This window comes from Lagenorhynchus albirostris, chromosome 9, assembly GCF_949774975.1.
Source record: "Lagenorhynchus albirostris chromosome 9, mLagAlb1.1, whole genome shotgun sequence".
Classification (NCBI taxonomy): domain Eukaryota; kingdom Metazoa; phylum Chordata; class Mammalia; order Artiodactyla; family Delphinidae; genus Lagenorhynchus; species Lagenorhynchus albirostris.
In genome coordinates this window covers 99,778,632-99,794,310 of record NC_083103.1, presented here as the reverse complement: position 1 = coordinate 99,794,310, position 15,679 = coordinate 99,778,632, and the positions used below count along the sequence as shown (strand labels likewise).

Sequence of the window (15,679 nt, the reverse complement as noted above, 5' to 3'; positions counted from 1 at the left end):
TGGAGAATTATTTCAGTCAGGCCTAGGAACAGTACTCCTTCTGGGAAAAACATCAGTTGAAAGATTTGAACATGCTCCACACAATGTGAAATATCAGTCTCTAGGTTCTGATAACCCTTTTTTTTTCTGGTTTAAATAAAATGTGTCCAATCATCTCCTTTGAGCAGTACCGGGAAGTCAGTCTTATGGACCAAACTATAGTACTGCCAAATCCGTGGTAGAGGTATGAAAATTGTCAAGAAACTAAGTCAAGAATTTAGTTTCAAAAGAGTCTTAAGTCACAACAAGGCAATCCTAGAAAAAGGTAACCATACTTAATGCATCTAAGATGGAATGCCATATGTAGGCACACCCATGCCCACTTGTTTTTTATATTTAACTATAAATTTCTTAATTATCACTGAAGAGGAAGGTATTATAGCTTAGTATTCTACCAACTGCAAACATATAAGAGACAAATGTCTTTGATGGTTGTACAGAGATACTTAAGGAAAAAATACAAAAATAAAATATAAACATATATGTAATCTAGGAAAATGTAAAAAAATACCAATTAGGAAGCAAAACTGAGAAAGAACTAAGCAAGAGACAGAGTTCTTAATGGTACCAAAAAAAAGAGTAAAAAAAGACTAATTAATGAGCCATTTTACTGATGCTGCCTATGAAAACTTGAAATTAATGCTAAAATTAAGTAAACACAGGAAAATACATGGGTTTAACATCCAAATTTGTGAACATGGAAATAAGGAGGCACCAAAACAATGCAATTTTACAAGCATAGCTTTAAATATTCTTTTAAGTCTAACTCCATATTTAGGTTCCAATTATTCACGCTAAACTTATTCTATATTTTGAATCAAAAGAATTTCTTTCTTTTTGAAAAATAATGGTATTGAATAATGGTATTGAATAAAATAAAATATATACATTATGGAAAATTTCTACAGTAAAGAAAACCAAGAGAAAAAAATAAAAATCACCTGTAATAACACTATCCAGAAATAATCAGTATTAACCTCTTGGTCCATTTCTTTCCAGGCCTTTCTCTGTGCTCATAGCATTCTCTCCCCATCTCGATATTTTGCTTTATTTTTTTCATAGCATTTATCATTTGAAATTATATTTTGTATTTATTTGCTTATTTATTATATGCTTCCCTACTAACACAGGACCTCCTTGTCTACCTTTTCACCACTGTTAAGTCCTGCTTCTAGAACAATGCCTGGCAATTGTAGACATCCCATAAATATTTATGGAATGAATTTTTTTTAATTGAGCTTACATTGTATCTAATTTTATATCCTACTTTTTCCACTTAACTTTATATCACAGACACTTTCCCTAGTCTTCAGATACCCTTTGAAAGCATGATATTTTTGATAATAGCTATAAACGAATATATCATAACTTTTAAACCACTCCCTACTTTTGGATAATTAAGGTTATTTCCAATTATTTTTCAGGTCTAAATAATGTAGAGATGTAAATTAATCTTTATCCTATTTTTTATCTGTATTTTTAGAAACAGCTCATTAGAATTTAATTTACCTCTTGGGTGGGAAAGTTTTTCTTTCCATCATCTGGAAACACCGATGCATTTTTTTTATTCACAGTTTTAAATGATGCCAGCCGTTGACGTGCTTCTTTCATGGTTTGACTAAGCTGCCAAAGAAAGGGGAAAAAAAAGAAAAGAAAAACAGGCTAAAGTCTTAATACCAAATTCACTAAGTGTTCCAACAGGAAAACAGGCCCCTATTATTAAAAATTGCCAGACCTAAGACAAGAGGATTACTTGGAAAGGAGATTTTCTGATCTGCTGATAAGTGTATTTACAACATTATTTTCATTATCTTAAGAGGCTGTATTTCATAACTTGATTTAAGTGCTGTTACTCAAATCGTTTTTTAATAATGTAGGCTTTATATTAAGTACGTACACAAAAATATTAGAACCTATAAGTCTGAATTTGGAAATTACTGAGCAGACACATTCCTTACCTTCTATCCATCTTCTTAATAAAGAGTTATTTCTTCAACTGGTCCTTGCATGCCTGATCACTTTTATCACTCCTTGTAAGAAGACTCTCTATTCCTAGTCCCCCTAAAATCCTTTTTTCCTATTTACATGAGTCTCTTCTTCACCCATAACATTTGAAAACTATAGTTATTTAGTCTTTTCTCAAATGTCTCTTCTTCCAGGAAGCCTTCCTAAGTTAATTTAGAGTACAAATTCAAACCTGTCAACAGACCAATTTGTTTCAGGTACTCTAGGTAACAATTGATAATAAATATTAATATTAAATATGTTAATTTTGTGTTCATGCCTTATCTCTACCTAGCAATTTCAGTAAGTATCTATTTTGACTTCTTTTTCAGAGAAGCACACAGCCTATTTTACATTTCACATATCTGCATAGAATGTTCCTTTAAGGAGAATACAGAAAAGCACATCCCTATACTACTCAGTGAAATTATGGCAAAGCCAGGACCAGTTCTAACCCATCCAATGAAAGTTTAATGACATCATTTCTCCCTTAAAGGGAAATAATGACTGTGATTTAAAGATATAAATTACAAATACTTTATGATATTTACTAATAGTGACCTAGAGATAAAAACACTCTCTTGCTAACAGCCCGGTTTCCTTACAGCATTATCACCTCTGTTTTGTCCTTGTTTCTAGAAGGTCTATACCTCTAGCCAGAGAAATCAGCTTGAAACATTACTCTTTATTCTACTAAGAGGAGGACTTCTAAATTTGGTTAGTGCAGAGTGGCTAAAGGGGTCAAGATAGAGTTAATCACAATGCAAAAACAGATAATATATCTGCAGTTGAAGTTATGAAAAAATACAAAGCCAGGAACATGCTTATTTTTACTCCTTGCCAAGTGTGGTAGACATTACTGCCCTGCATAAAGTGACCAAGGATGCAAAATACTTGCTGTAACAGATTTAAAATAAGAGTACATAATCTTCATTTTCCATCAAGTCCAAACCCCTATTAGTCGTAGATTGATTTTAGTCCCTTAAGTAGGATATTTCAACTGCTCCAGCAGTTGGACTAAACATTACGTTCAGTTTTTCTGTCTTTATCAAAACCCTTCATCAAATCAACCCAAAGATCCTTTCAATGACCTGCTATGAGGACTGTAGTAGGCTGAATAATGGCCACCCAAAGATATCAGGTCTTAATCCCTGAAATGTTACTTTATAAGGAGAAAGGGCCTTTGCACGTGTGATTAAGTTGAGGATCTTGAGATGAGGAGATAATCCTGGATTATCCAGACGGGCACTAAATGCCATCACAAGTGTTTTTATAAGAGAGGTAGAGGAAGATCAGACATATGGAAGAAGTGATGTGAAGATGGAGGCAGAGATGGGTCTGATGTGGTCACAAGCAAAGGAATGCCAGCAGACACCAAAAGCTTCAAGAGTCAAGGAACAAATTCTCCCTAGAATCTGCAGACACCTGGATTTTGACTCAGTGAAACTGATTTTGGACTTCTGGCCTCCACAACTGTAAGAGAATAAGTTTCTGTCATTTTAAGCCACTAAGTTTGGGGTAATTCATTACAGCAACAACAGGAAACTAATACAAAGACCAAAGTTAATGTTAATAAGCACTAAACAAAACACAGAAGACAGGAGGATGGTAAAAATCAAATTATGTAAAATGAACAGGCAGAGAAGTACGTTCCTCTTATTGTAAGATAATGGTGATCACTACATATATTGGTGACTGTGTGTGTGTATATATATGCATTTGTATGTGTATATATATACATATACATTTACATATGTAAGTTTAAACACATATACATGTTGTGTTTGTAACTACTCAAAACATAAAATTTGACCAAAAGTCTTGTCTTTTCTTTTTCTTTTTGGGGGGCCGTGCCATGCAGCTTGCGTGATAGTCCCCCAACCAGGGATTGAACCCAGGGCCACGGTACCGAGTCCTAACCACTGGACTGCCAGGGAACTCCCCCAAAAGTCTTTTCTGTACTAGAAGCTTAGACACAATTTTCATTCCTTTGTAGCTGTTGTTATCAACAAAGACTGGCACTGAATCGCTAACCAAGACTTAAAACTTCCCTGGTGGAAATAAATTATTATATAATTACATAGAAAACCCAGCTATCAATAAGCAAAGGTAGTTCTGACCAATAAAATTAAAATGTACTATATAAACAAATTTTGAGATTTAAATAAACAAATTTTGAGACTTAAATCTTAAAATCTAATGCAAACACTGATCATACATTAAAATGTAAAACTTCAAACAAATATGTAGGATGAAATTTGACAAATATAGATATCTACTGTGATACTGTTCCCCACTCATTGTTCATATTTTCTTCAGTTCTTTTTAATTTATTCAGACAATTAGGAATTTATATGGAACTATATAAATGAAACAATGTGGTAATAACATGTAGGTCATGGGAAAAGACTATAGATGAGATCTAACATTTATAGAATTTCACCTCTTGTACTGCCATGGAGGCCTAATACCTATGTATTTAAATGTATGTTAATGCCATAAAAATCTACCCAAAGTTGAATTCTACCCAAGTACAATATAGTTTATTTGCAAAAGATAACATATTGATTTTTCAGTGTGTTAGACTTTTCTACAGCCACAAAAATACCATACACATAAAAACTCACATGAGGCCCTTAGCATAGCCTATGAACCCCAATGTAGTACATCAATATACCTTTAAGTAGGCGTACCAAGCTAGAGGCTGGCCAGTAACCTAGACCTAATGCAAAAAGGCAGGATGGGCCAATAAAGATTCCTTACCTTACATAATGAACAAGGAAGTGTTCAGAGAAAAAGTCAGAGACAGGAGCTGGACCTAAAAGATCCTAAGCTGGAGAAAAGAGGCTAAAGGAGCCTCAGGTATGCCAAAGTTTTGGAGCTGTGATGATGAAAATACCAGTTAATAGTAGAAAAATAAGTAAAGAAGAGAGAACACATGTAGAGACAGGATGACCAACTCTCAGTTTGCCTGAAACTGTCCCAAAGGAGTTAGTGCTTGAACTCTGCCTCATTGTCTAGTTCTTGGCGACATCTAGTGGATAGAAACGGCAACAAAAACAGTAAGATTAAAAAAATTTGAGCATCTATTGTCATGGTGTTCAATGGGCAAAAGTTTACAGGCTTAAAGTAGTTTAAGTCACTGAACGTTCCTCAGTAGTGCATCTTCTTTTAAGAAAAAAACAGGGTTGGGAATTCCCTGGCTGTCCAGTGGTTAGGACTCCGCGCTTGTACGGCTGGGGGCACGGGTTCAATCCCTGGTTGGGGAACTAAGATCCCACATGCCACAAGGCACAGCCAAAAAAAAAAAAGAAAAGAAAAAAACAGTATAAAAACTTTCTAGATTTGGGGAACATTTAAGGCTTTTCATAACATGATTTTTTCCTACCCGTCTAACCTCATTTTCTGTTGCTTTACCCTGTACACTATCAATTAGAAAGGTTCCATCACTTATTAGCAAATATATTGGGTTGGCCAGAAAGTTTGTTTGGGTTTTTGTAAGCTGTTACAGAAAAACCTGAACGAACTTTCTGGCCAACCCAATACTAAGCTCATTACATATTCTAGACTTTTTACTATTCCTCCTATCTCAAAGTTCTTTTGAATTTACCAATTAAATTCAGCTTACCAATTCAAAATACACAGCTCAATTCCACCTCTTCCAGGAATTCTTCCCAAACTATTTCCTTGGAATTAAAAAAATTTTGAATTTCCACTGCACAAATTTATCAACAATGCAGCAAATATCTCCATATTATTATCTAATAGATTGGGGATCTACCAACTTTGTTTCTCTACTTGGAAATATAAACCCATGAAAGGTCCTATTTCACACATTTAGTATCCCTACAATGGTTAACAAACACAGTATATTCAAATATCTGTGGACTGATGTGTCCTATTCATGTATCATACAAATGAAGTAAAGTCCTCACTACAATGGAATTTATAGCTACCAGTAGCATGAAAGCAAGGACTGTTATTCTGTCTCAGTCAATGTTCTATCCTTTGCAATTTCTGCGGTGCCTGGCTCAATAAATATTTGCTCAGTAAACTGTTCATAATCTTAAAAACGAAAATGATTATAAAAATGATCACTACAAACCAAATAATGACAAGAAAAAGTCATAGTTTGGGCAGAGAGAAAAATCTTTTTAATAAGTATTTCAACATAACACGTGATTATAAAGCTTTCCCTATTTATACTAACAGCATAATCAGATTTGCTTCATACTTATGACGAAGTATGTCAGCAATCACACAATTTTTATTTTCACATAATCATAATTTTCCACATTTTTGTTCTCCTCTCACTAACCCTAGGATTACATTTTAAAATGATAAATGAAGGATTATTCCCACAGAAGAGTTGAAGAATATGATCAACTGGACAAAAGCCTGGGTACATTATGCAGGGTGGAGGGGGGTACTGATTAGATGGCATCAAGTGATTTGAGTGGATAAATCTACTCATGGTGGTTAATTTTTAAATATTCGTTATGTAAAGTGAGTCACTAGAAAGTTACATTAAAAAATTCTGAATATGTTAATTTAGAGTTTACTATATTATCACTTGACTTATAGATCAATTTATGGTGATAATCAGATTGAGGGACAGAAAAAAGAAACAAAAATAATCTTTTGTCCATATGCCACAAACTGAGAGTAACTTACCCATAACACAATTTCAGTATAATTGAAAAATCTACATTCTTTGACCTAAAGCTCTTTCTAATAAGTTTTGAACTCTAACACTTTGGCACCTTTCTTTAAATGATTCTTAAGTGTCTGACCAATAAATATAAATTTAAAATATATATAAAAATAAACATCATCCCACTATTCCCCACTTTACAAAGGTAAAAAAAAGAGGAGGTGGCAAAAAGCAAAGTTGAATGTGACACCTCCTCATCTCTACATCATAGCCTTAAAAAAAACCAGAGACATAAAATAAAATGAATATATACTTACAGCCTGGGCTTGTTGTTGGAATAGTTCATTCTGATTCTCTCTATCTTCTATTCCATCCTCAAGCTTCCGGGAAGGAGGTAACCTAGCACTTCCAATAGCAGCATTCAAATGGTTTGGAAAAACACTTGTTCTTTTAAGAGTTAAGTTTGCTGGATCTGAAGAGTGCATGGCTATAGAGCCTTCTTTTTCTGCCTACACAAAGGAAGAAAGAGTGAGCTTCCCCCAGTCAAGTGCAATCAAATAATGTCTACCAGCAGCCCAAAAGCTTTAAAACCGGGGTTGGGGGGAAGGAGGGGAAAACTTTAGCTGGTAAAGAAACTAACATTTACCAGGCACCTACTACGTGCTAATATTTTACATTATCTAATTCTCAAAACAACACTGGGAAACAAGTATCATATCCCCATTTCACACATAAAGAAACTATAGTCGAGAGAATTTAAGTAATTAGCCCAAGGTCACAAAGCTAGTAGGCAGCAAAGCCAGAATTCAAACCCCAACCCCAAACTCTGACATTGTTTATAACTATTTGGTGAAAGCAAAAGAGGGAATCAGAACAACACAGGAAACAGAAACAACAGTTTCTCTATATACAATCTACTGCCCTCACTAGTAAATCAGATTATGCGAAGCCTGGAATCAAAAGAAAGTGATTCTGTCATTGCCTAATAGCATTTCTCATTACAAGCACACTTCCCATTCAGTCTTTACTCAGGCTCACTTTTGAACTTACGGCTTCATAAGACCTCTGAAGTTGTTGCTTTTTTCTCAGCCTAATTTGCTGATTTACTCGGCGTTTGACTTGTCTCTGAAAATGCTTCAGAGCTTCTTGTTTCTTTCTTAGCTGTTCCCTTAGCTCTTCTTCAATCATATATGCTGAAGTCTTTAAAGATGAAAGACAGAAAATAAACTTACATGTCCCATTCGCTTTGCCCATTAGGACTCTGTTGTAAACACAAAGCAGTCAGAATACAGCCCTGAAAAAATAATTCAGTTCTACAACCCAAAATTCCCCGTACAGTAAAGAAATCACAGGAGTTCAGAGCTGATAATCTAGACGTAGCTAGTGAGTACCAAGAACTTAAACCAAATCACAAACTAAAAATTGGAATCTGTGAGCACTCAAATCAAATCTTAATTTTTCATTGTACTGAGAACTAAAAGTATCTTCATTAATTCTTAATGAACCAATTCAAACCTACATTATGTTACATTTTCTAAAATGAGTAAAATAGTCCAGATACACCAGATTGCTCGCCACTCACCCACTATGTCTTATTATAAAATGAGAGTTAGGCTTCATTTTTAACCTAGCATGCCCTTCTTGCCACTTCCGTCTAGAAAAGGCCTACTCAGTCAAGACCATCCAATACCCATCTAGTACCTCTCACTCTTATTAACGTTGAGTACAATACTTCTTAACTCCCCCGTTAGATTACGAATGCTTTGAGGGCAGGAAATGTATTTAATTCTCCTTTGTTTCCCCTATGGTATACAACACAGAGCCTTGAATACAAAGGTACTCAATATTTATATAATTGATTAATTCCAGAACATTCTAAACAATCTGGAACATTTTATCACATTTGAGTCCTTGATCATTGTTTGCCTCCTCTAAGTGCTTTGAATAACAAACTGATTATAATAACAGCAGTTACCATTATTAAAGATCTATTATGAGATAAACACTTTAACTACCTTGTATCAATGAATCCTCAAAACTACCTCCAATACTAGGTATTCTTACCTCTTATGTTAAAAATGAGGAAATGGGGCTCAGAAGGATTAATCTGTAGTAGTAGTCCAAGATCCTACAGCTGGCAAGTAGCAGAGCTAGAAGTTTCTCTGACTCCAACACTTATGCCCTGTACTGTACTGCTTTTCTCTTGACTATGTCTCTCTTCCATAAGGAATCTTCATATTAAATAAAATCATCATACCTCCTATCTATCCCTTTTCCTAATGCAGTGATTCCAAATTCTAATTCTGAGGGGTGACCCAAATTATTTCACAGACAGTCATTAAATTCTCAAAATCAAATGAATTGAAGTTCCAATTAAAATTAAAATTCCCAAGAAATCTATCCCATAAACTATTCTACAAGAGTATGTACCATAGGAGTAGAGTGTACAAGACAGATATCAATGAATAATTAAGTAAAATAATTCCAAAGTAGATATATATGTAGTAAAGCCTGAACAAGTGACTCAAGTTAAGTCAAGACCCAGACAAATTTAAGCCATTCTGCCTTTCTTTTACTCCCATTGTCTCTGTCTGCCCTCTTTTACTCGCACCTTGAGATTATCAAACGTCTTATTGAAGTGCATGACTGGTTCCAAATTGTGGATCTCAAGAGTAAACCAAAGATAAGATTGTACCATAGAAACATATTTTAGAAACATATTTTTCTTAGCAACACTATTGTGTAAGACAACCAGAACCTGAAAACACTTGTTCCATGGGACGTTAAGAGGTTCCCAGAATCATATAAACTTGAGAAATACTGGGTTAAACAAAAATAAATAGTCGGCCCTCTGTATCCACAGGTTCCTCATCCTCAGATTCAACCAACCATGGACGAAAAGAAAATTTTCCAGAAAGTTCCAAAAAAGCAAAACTTAAATATGCCAAGCACAGGCAACTATTTACATAGCATCTACATTGTATTAGGTATTGTAAGTAATCTAGAGGTGATTTAAAATATACAGGAGGATGTACACAGGTTATATGCAAATACTATGCTATTTTATACAACTGCTTGAGCATCTGTGAATTTTGGTGTCTGCAGGTGGGGGAAGTGGGGGAAGAGGGGGGTCCTGGAACCAATCCCCTGTAGATACTGAGGGACAACTGTACTGTTTCAATTGTACTACCAATTCTTCATAGCCTTTTTGCACCCTATAGACTATCCAAGGGGCAATATAGAATGAAGTGTTTCTCAGGACAGTCAAAGAATACATTCGGATAATTTATATATGGTGGAACTAATAGTTAGATTACATAGTCCTTAGTCTCCAAATATGATCTCCCCTTCTGCCCCCAATTAATCAAGCCTCCCAGTATATATGCTCTTGTGTAGTCATCTCCCATACTGAATGTAGTCTGACTGTATACTCAATAGACTGAGGCACAAGTGTTGGCTCCATGACTTCCCAGGCAAGGTCATAAAGCAACCTCCACCTAGGGAAGCCCATACTAGCCAAACAGAGAGACCATGTGGAAAGAGGAAGATGTCCAGCCAGCCCTCAGCCATTCTACTCAGCCTAGCCCAAGTGCCAGATATATGAGTAAGAAAGCCATGTAGGATATTACAGCCCAGCAGATGCCAGATAAAGAAGAACCAAGAAATCCAGCCACCAGCCAGAATCCAGTCAAGTTGTCCCAGACATCATCAGCTACTGGGGTCACCCCAACTGAGGGCTCAGACACTGTGGAGCAGACAAGCCATCCCCACTGTGTCCTGCGCAAATTCCTGACACACAATATTGTTTGCTTTATGCCATTAAGTTTTAGAGTGGTTTCTTATGCAACAGTAGATAATCAGATAAATTATAAAACAATGCAATAGCTATATATGCTGATAGGAAAGCAGTACCCTTGGATGATAATTTAATTAAGGGGCAGTCTCAAACTATGGCATTTATAGGAATTCTGATGGCTCCTTGAAACTTAAGGACAAAAATGATTAGGCATTTCCCTTTAGCACAGACATGAACTTAGGGTAACCAAGCTTTAGAAGTTCTGAGCTGACAAGACCTACGTCTGTTAATAAGAGTGAATTCCCCAGGCTGTATATGCTAAAGTGATAAAGAGTTCTATTAGATGCTTGATCAAATTGCCTTTGACTGGTAATGATCAGAATTTTTTAAATGAAGGAAAGGAGACATGTTTACACATGCTCCAAGACTTTAATATTTTGAGTTGATATATGGGAATATGTGATGATTCTTTTTAACACAGAAAATCTTGGTCGTTTTTAGATATTTTTATGCTATTGATATTATAAAGATATCATAATATGGGCAATTAAAAACAGGTGTCAATAATTTAAATACCAAAATACCTTTGTACCAAATCTTACTGATTCTTCTGAGATGTTTCTTACATTTATCCCTTTTCATTTCCATTTCAATCCCCTTTTCAAGGCTTTCCCTCTACATTACTTACCATTAAAATCTTGGTGCTATACTTCATGCCTAAATTGTTACCATTACAACCCAATTTGTCCCTCAGGAGCCAATCGCTCCTTCATTTTTTTTTTTTTAACATCTTTATTGGGGTATAATTGCTTTACAATGGTGTGTTAGTTTCTGCTTTATAACAAAGTGAATCAGTTATACATATACATATGTTCCCATATCTCTTCCCTCTTGCGTCTCCCTGCTCCTTCACCTTTAAAAATGTTAAAGCAGGACTTCCCTGGTTGCTCAGTGCTTAAGAACCCGCCTGCAAATGCAGGGGACACGGGATTGAGCCCTGGTCAGGGAAGATCCCACATGCCACGGGGCAATTAAGCCCGTGCGCTACAACTACTGAGCCTGCACTCTAGAGCCCGCAAGCCACAACTACTGAGCCCGCGTGCTACAACTACTGAAGCCCGTGTGCCTAGAGCCTGTGCTCCACAACAAGAAAAGCCACCGCAATGAGAAGCCTGCTCGCCACAACTAGAGAAAGCCACACGCGGCAACGAAGACCCAACGCAGCCAAAAATAATAAGTAAAATAAATAAATAAATAGTTTTAAAAAATAGAACTTAGCCGGGCGCGGTGGCGCGTGCCTGTAGTCCCAGCTACTCGGGAGGCTGAGGCAGGAGGATCGCTTGAGCCCAGGAGTTCTGGGCTGTAGTGCGCTATGCCGATCGGGTGTCCGCACTAAGTTCGGCATCAATATGGTGACCTCCCGGGAGCGGGGGACCACCAGGTTGCCTAAGGAGGGGTGAACCGGCCCAGGTCGGAAACGGAGCAGGTCAAAACTCCCGTGCTGATCAGTAGTGGGATCGCGCCTGTAAATAGCCACTGCACTCCAGCCTGGGCAACATAGCGAGACCCCGTCTCTTAAATAAAAAAAAAAAGAAAAAAAAAAATAGAACTTAAAAAATGTTAAAGCAATTTATCTAATCAAAACACTATTTGATCATGAAATTAATCTGTAAATATTAAACAATGAATGAAGTCAATCCCGTCTCCAAAATTTCCTGCGGTTCCCTACCACTCCTATTTTCCACAATCCTATCAACCACCATGCCCCTACTAGGCCTTCCACTGCAATCAATCTAATCTACCCTTAAATCCTAAATATATCTTGCTTACTTCCTACTCTCTCCATTCTCCTTAATTGGAGAATCATCCTCTTTCTTTCTGATTATCCAAATTCTTCATTAAACTTTCCTGGGTCACATCAATTCAAAACCATATCTTTCTTCGTTAAGTGCTATAATAGTCTTAGCACTTAATCATATACTACTCAGACTCAAAATCCTTTCTGGAAATAGCATAGTAATAAATGAATGCTTATGTATATACATCCTTACAGACATAAATAAAATGAATGAATACATGCCATTGCACTGCTATTTAACATTTACTTGAAACATGTCTCATTTCTTCTCTGAGATGAAGGACCACTATGAGAACCTACCTCATACTTTTCAACTCATGTTCAGCACCTTGTCTATACATTCTGAAGATCTTCAAACATTCTGTGCATTCCATAAATATCTACATGCTCCATCAGGAAAAGTAGATATGTAAACAACTTACTATAAATATAATGTGGTATTTATAATAATAAATGAACCACAATAATATATGAACAAATAGCTAAGGAGCACAGTTTGGTGAAAGACAATCAAAAATCTTCTTACCAAAAAGGAAAAAAAAAAATCTTACAAAATTGTCCTCCTGTGTTAATAGCTACGTAAGAGAGTTGTCTGACAGGCATGTATGTCAATTTGCAAAAGTTTCCCTTCATCTGAAATGCTCTTCCCTTTCATCTGTACTTACAGCACTTCCATTCTTTAAGGATTAACACAAACTATATTACCTCATTTACTCATTCAACAACTATATTCTGAAGACTTGCCATATGCCAGTACAGGAATGAACAAAACATCAAGATCCCTGTCCTCATGGAATTTACAGTTAAACTTTCTCGGAATCCCAATCAGAATTAATCTCTTTCTCCTTTATTCTCCCACTGCATCTGAACCTGACTGAATCTCCATTACAAAATTTACCATAAACTTTAAGCAATCAATGTTACATTAACTGTGGTCGTCATCCCTACTACATTGTAGAGTGTTTGGAAGACAGTGCCTATGTCTTGTGCATAGAAAGCAATCAAGGGTTTGCAAAGCAAACTGAAATATATATAGGTAATAAATATTTGATTATGCCGACTAAAGCTGCAGCAAGTTTCGGCAGATACATATTTGTTCTATAATCCTAATGCAAGAACATATCTATTTATGACAGAATAGAAACGGCATCCCCAGACTGTTCATCTTATCTGAGCACCAGGGATTTGAGAAGGCTAAGAAAAAGAAAGATGGAGGAAGAACCCCACCATACTTGCATCAAACTGACACTCACAGATGCCGGGACTGCTGAACTATCTGGCGGGGCAGGCTCCACCCATGCCCCAACGGGTACTATAGCCTGGTTCCTCTCAGCCAGCACTGCCAACACGTCCTTGCTCTTCAGGGGGTTTAAAGCCAGGGGCAACTTTGTGGTATTTCGAAGCTTCTTGATGGGGGCCATACTTCCTGGCATCTATGACTCCTGGTTAGGAGAGAGGAAAAGCTTAAAATCTTCAAACGACCGCCTTAAAAGCTCAACCCCCTAACACGCGTATGCCACAGGCTTCTGAAAAGGAGAGAAGCCTTGGAGGAGGCAGTAGCCTGACAAGGATACTGGCGAAGAAGGAAGGAAAAAGGAAAAAAGGGAAAAGAAGGGGTAAGAAATAAAGGAAGGAAATGTTTAAAGATCGCTCTCGGAAAGGAACAGGGACAAGAAGGGGGAGAAACAAGAATCTGAATGAGAGAACGAAGATTGTGCCAGTGGCGGCAAAGCGATGGAGGAAAGGGAGGAAAGAGCGTAGCAGCCGGAGGGCAAGGGGGCTGGGAGGGTGCGGGGTGGGAACCTGGGTCTGAGGCAAAGAGTCCGAATAATCGGTGTCCGGTTATGGGGGGAAGCGCGGAACGCCGGGGAGTCCCGGACCAAAGAAAAGCCTGTTTCTCAAGCCTCAGGGTCCCACTCCTGCTGAGACTGCACAGGCCTAGTATCGATCGCGGTTCGCCAGGGATTCAAGCTACCACTGACACCAAAGGACCCGCCTTCGGTAAACCGCCGCTTTGGAGGGGGCTGCCCCGCCCCGCCCCGCCCCTCGGCGGCCTAGTATCTGCCTCTTCCGGGCTTGTGTCACCTCCCGGAGACGGGAAAGGCGTGAGGGGCGGGGTTTCGCGCTCCAGAGGTTCGTCACTTCCGCTTTGTCTCGCTGTGTGGGCGGGACCTATAAACGCGCGTGGAACTGGTGGGGCACGGGTGAGTCCGCGTGGGCGCTGGGTAACAGGCGGGCGGAAGTGTCGCACACTGGCCGTGCCTCGCGTGTCCCGGCGCTGGGACCATCCCACATCCTTCAGGAAAAGAAGTATGTTGGGCCGAAGAGCTGATTGGGCAGGGCAGGGGACCAATTGAGGGAAGCACGGGAAAAGGATGGGAGAAGGCGGGCCTGGCAGGGCTTTCTTGAGGAACGAACTAAGCCAACAGTAAATCATACTGATGTTTGTACACCTCGCTACGTTAACGGAGCTCTTTCATACCTGTTCTTATATATAAACATCGCAGCCTCGTGAGTGGTCTCCCTGTCTGCTTCCAAGCTTTGCTATAATTCTCGGACACTTCGCTATTATCCATGTGGAATACCCATTCGTTCGTGTAATATATAATTGAGAGATTTTTATATACCACCACTGTTCTAGGCACTGGAAATATATAGCAGTGAACAAAATAGACATATATCCCTTGTTCATGGAATTGACAATGAGAAGTAACCAAATAGACTAATGAATAAGTAAACAAATGTGTCTGGTGCTGATAAGCATTGTAGAGTAAAAGCCGAGGAAGAGGATTAAAAGTGTGTTGGGGGCTTCCCTGGTGGCGCAGTGGTTGCGGGTCCGCCTGCCGATGCGGGGGACACGGGTTCGTGCCCTGGTCCGGGAGAATCCCACGTGCCTCGGAGCGGCCGGGCCCGTGGGCCGTGGCCGCTGAGCCTGCGTGTCGGGAGTCTGTGCGCCGCAACGGGAGGGGCCGCGGTGGTGAGAGGCCCGCGTACCAAAAAAAAAAAAAAGTCTGTTGGGGGGTAGGGGAGATGCAATTTTAGATAGGATGACCAGAGAACACTTCACTGAGGTACTTTTGAGCAAAGACTCCAATGCAAAATTCCATGAGGTAATGGAACAAGCTACTTTAATTTTCACCGGAGAGTTTTCCAAAAGAGTGTTCCAGGCAAAAGGAACAGCAAGTACAATCACTCCAGTGTGGGTGCCTGCCTGGCTGAGAAACTGACCCTAGGGTTTTCCAACATTAAAGAGCCTGGAAAGAAAAGGGAAATGCAAAGAGATTGGGAAGGATCAGCCAGTAAGCTAAGGAAGAAAACCAGGAGGGTG

The 15,679-nt window shown here is 38.3% G+C and overlaps 1 protein-coding gene across 1 annotated transcript in view; it reads right to left on the bottom strand.

Annotated features, from left to right (window-relative positions):
* CCDC15 (coiled-coil domain containing 15) overlaps positions 1–14,303 on the bottom strand; it is a 62,026-nt gene extending 47,723 nt beyond the window's left edge. Inside the window, exons 1-5 of the mRNA XM_060157999.1 lie at positions 14,155–14,303; positions 13,605–13,793; positions 7,748–7,897; positions 7,015–7,206; positions 1,549–1,662 (exon numbers count right to left, since the gene is read on the bottom strand). Coding sequence (XP_060013982.1) covers positions 1,549–1,662; positions 7,015–7,206; positions 7,748–7,897; positions 13,605–13,784 — 636 coding nt within the window. The 5' untranslated portion in view covers positions 13,785–13,793; positions 14,155–14,303. The remainder of the gene's footprint in view (positions 1–1,548; positions 1,663–7,014; positions 7,207–7,747; positions 7,898–13,604; positions 13,794–14,154) is intronic.
* Between the last annotated feature and the right edge of the window lie 1,376 nt (positions 14,304–15,679).